Below are 3,263 nucleotides of genomic sequence, written 5' to 3' on the forward strand. Positions count from 1 at the left end.
TATTTTTGACATGTATTGTGTTTTTACCTAGATTATAATATTATACTATAAATTTATAATATTTATGATAAGATAAAATAAAATAAAAACGGATACAAAGGCGCCAATAACATAATAATATGTATGTTAATTTATAACTATTTATAAACGTTAGACTTTGTTCCATTAAAACAATGTGAAATTTGAGTAGCTCCATGAATGCTCCTTTCCTTTGGTGAAAAGCCTTGGAAACAATAAAAGAAAAGAGTTATGAACGTGAAAAGGGAGTACTAAGTAAAATCTGTTGGAAAGAAGGTATTAATTAAGGAGATTTGACAAAGTATTAATCTGCATGGAAAAGTGAGTTATAAGGAAGGAGCAATAAGAACGTATGCGTTTGGATTAGCATGTAGAGTAAAATGGTATAAAATATGTAAGTATGTTCGTGAAGGGCGTGTTTGGAGGAACCGACTTTGACAACACGACACGCATATAATTTCACACTTCTTCAAGTCACAACTTCTTAATCATCTGCGTTGTACATACCCACATAACGCGTAAAGGATATTATATATATACACTTTTGCATCCCAAAGAAAGCTTGGAAAATTATAACAACACAACTAATAATTAACGTGGCTTAGTTGAATGCATTATCATTAGTACACTGTACCACACGTTGAAGCATTCCCCACACGTCTTGCCAGATCAATCAATCACTTGAATATTGTTTGTGATTACTTTTTGATGAACGAGGAGAAGGAATTGGCCAAGTGTAAAAAAATGGTATTATTAGGTTTAGGTATAAAGGGATTAGAGAGTAGGTAGGTAGTTATCTGTTTGTGAAACGGGTGTGGTAGAAGTGTGAGTGTGTTGTCTAATGCAAGATTGTGGAGAAAGAGTTGTTATTAATTAGTGGGTGGATATTTAGATTTGCCAACCCAATAACAAGGGTCCTTAGCCACATAATAAAGCGGTTGCAAATTTGGTGTGATCATACCAACATGTGCATTAAAGGCACCAGTAACCACATGGGGAGGGTTTCGGTTCGGTTCAACCCACCACACCCATTGCCCTAACATTGCACAACTAATTGGCCTCTTTTTTTTTTATATAATTTCATTGCACAACTAAATTCTAGCATCTTTATGCTTAAATTACCCAAAAAAAATGTCACTCACTCACTCTATAAAATATGCTTAAATTTGTTAATAAACCTAATTAACCAATACAGTGTGTGAAATGAGGCCTGCGTTGTTCACGCGTCATGCAGTGGATGTTGCTGTTATTTAATTGGAGAAAGAAAGACCTTGACTTAATCCATTCTTAAGCAGTGGTCAATTAATTTGGGTTCACTGCTATATTATTATTATTTTTTATAATGCTGCCTTATTTGGAATTGGTTTCCACTTTAACTGTGTGTAGAAAAGGTCAATTTTTATGAATTTAGACATGTGTCTTGCCTTGTCTCATCACCTTTAACGTCGTCTAAATTCACTTTGCTTCTTTTTTTTTTCATTGTCTTAGTGATAATATTAAATTGGGTCAAAATTATATTGTTTGATTTTCTTCTAGGTGTTTAATTAATACGACCGCTAAAAAATATACACGAAAGTAGTGAAGAATGGAAGAAGTGAAAGTATAAGAACTTATCTTTAACATGATTAATAGTATTACTGATAAACGAATTTGTTAGATTGCAGCAATGACAAAGAAGAGTCCAAAAGCAATGAACAAATTTTGTCTGTACAGATGAGCGTAAACAAAATCCGAACCTAATCCCAACCCAAAGAAAAAGAAAAAAAAAACACAACGAATGGAAATTAACCTAAGTGGTTACGAATCATATTCACTGTACCGGCAAATTCAATTACAATAGAATTAAAGTAAACACGTCTTCTTTGAACAAATCTACGCCGTTTCGTCATCGTGGTCCTCCCTTGAAAACAAACGCGCCTTCTTGGCGGCGGTTACCGGCAACGGGCTTTCCACCTCCTGCTCGCCGACTCCGCCGACCTTCTTCCTGAAGTCGAACCCCGCCGGCGACCAGAACTCCGTCAGCGGCGCCGGAAGGTTCAGGTCGAACCCACGGAGCGTGTGGGAGGAGGCGGCAACGCCGTCGGAGGAGGAAGTGACGGCGCTGCCGTTGTTGGCGTGGGCGTTGCTGTGGTGGTTGCCGCCGTCGTAGTGGCAGCGCTTGTGGCCACCCAGGGCCTGTCCGGTGGGGAAACTCTTGTGACAGATGGAACACTCGTGCATCCTTCCGCCGACGGTGGAGGCGGCAACGGTGTCGTTGGCGACGACGGAGACAGAGGTGGATTCGGACGAGGACTTGCGGTGGCTGGCCTTGTGTCCACCGAGCGCTTGATAAGAAGGAAAGGCCTTGTTGCAAACGGTGCACCTGTGCGATAATTTCAGCGGCGGTGACGGTTCTTTCTGTGACTGTGACGGTGACGGTGACTGTTGAGTTTGGCGGCGAGAAGAAGCGTTGGTGTTGTTGCTGTTACTGTTACTGTTGTTGTTGTTTCCGCTCTGTGCGAGCATGATGAGGCAAAGAGCGAGGTACTCTTCCTCGGTCTCAAAACGCGGTCGTTTGGAGCGTTTTCTCTTGGACCAAGGCTCGCGGAACTGAAGCTCAAGCTCCTCCTCCTCCTCCTGGTAGGCACCGAAGGGAGTGGCGGCTGCTGTTGGAGAATTCAAAGCCTCCAAAGCCATTAATCAAGCAAGGAACCCTAAATTGAAAAAATATGATGATTGGAGGTAGTTTCTGGTTATCTGGTGTAGTCGAAGAGCAAAGAAGGAGTGTGTGTGAGGTAGTTAAGTGGGTGTGAGTTGGTGTTTATATAGAGGGACGAAACGAGATGAGTTGGTGTTATGATCGAAAGAGAGTGAAGTCGGTCAACTAAAGAGCGAGGGGATTCACTTGGATGACTTTTTCCAAGTCAAAACTGCGTTACGTAATACGTCTGTGTCTGCGTTATCTTTACCCTTTTTCCTGTATCGTTCTATCTCCATTCATTACCCCACACACACACTAAGCCACTGCTTAATTAACGCGCTTGTTGCCAATACTTTAAGACTTTAGATAACACTGATCAGTTCAAACAACTAGTTAAAGGATTAAAATATGAATTGAATTCATGTATCTGTTCTCCTCACGAAAGCTCATGCATCGATTCATATCCGAGATATACATGGAATGTGATTCCGAAGAAGGAATATGCTAAATTTCATATTAATTGGGAAGAAAGAAAGGAAGAAAAAGAAAGGTTTGACTGTTTGAA

At 40.4% G+C, this 3,263-nt stretch overlaps 1 protein-coding gene across 1 annotated transcript; it reads right to left on the reverse strand.

The window, feature by feature from the left end:
• Window positions 1–1,628: 1,628 nt before the first annotated feature.
• Window positions 1,629–3,263, reverse strand: LOC137828489 (zinc finger protein ZAT10-like). The gene has a single exon (XM_068635100.1). It carries the CDS (start codon window positions 2,692–2,694, stop codon window positions 1,891–1,893), a length of 804 nt encoding a protein of 267 aa, XP_068491201.1. The 5' UTR covers window positions 2,695–3,263; the 3' UTR covers window positions 1,629–1,890.

The sequence above is a fragment of the Phaseolus vulgaris genome, chromosome 7 (assembly GCF_000499845.2).
Source record: "Phaseolus vulgaris cultivar G19833 chromosome 7, P. vulgaris v2.0, whole genome shotgun sequence".
Lineage (NCBI taxonomy): Eukaryota > Viridiplantae > Streptophyta > Magnoliopsida > Fabales > Fabaceae > Phaseolus > Phaseolus vulgaris.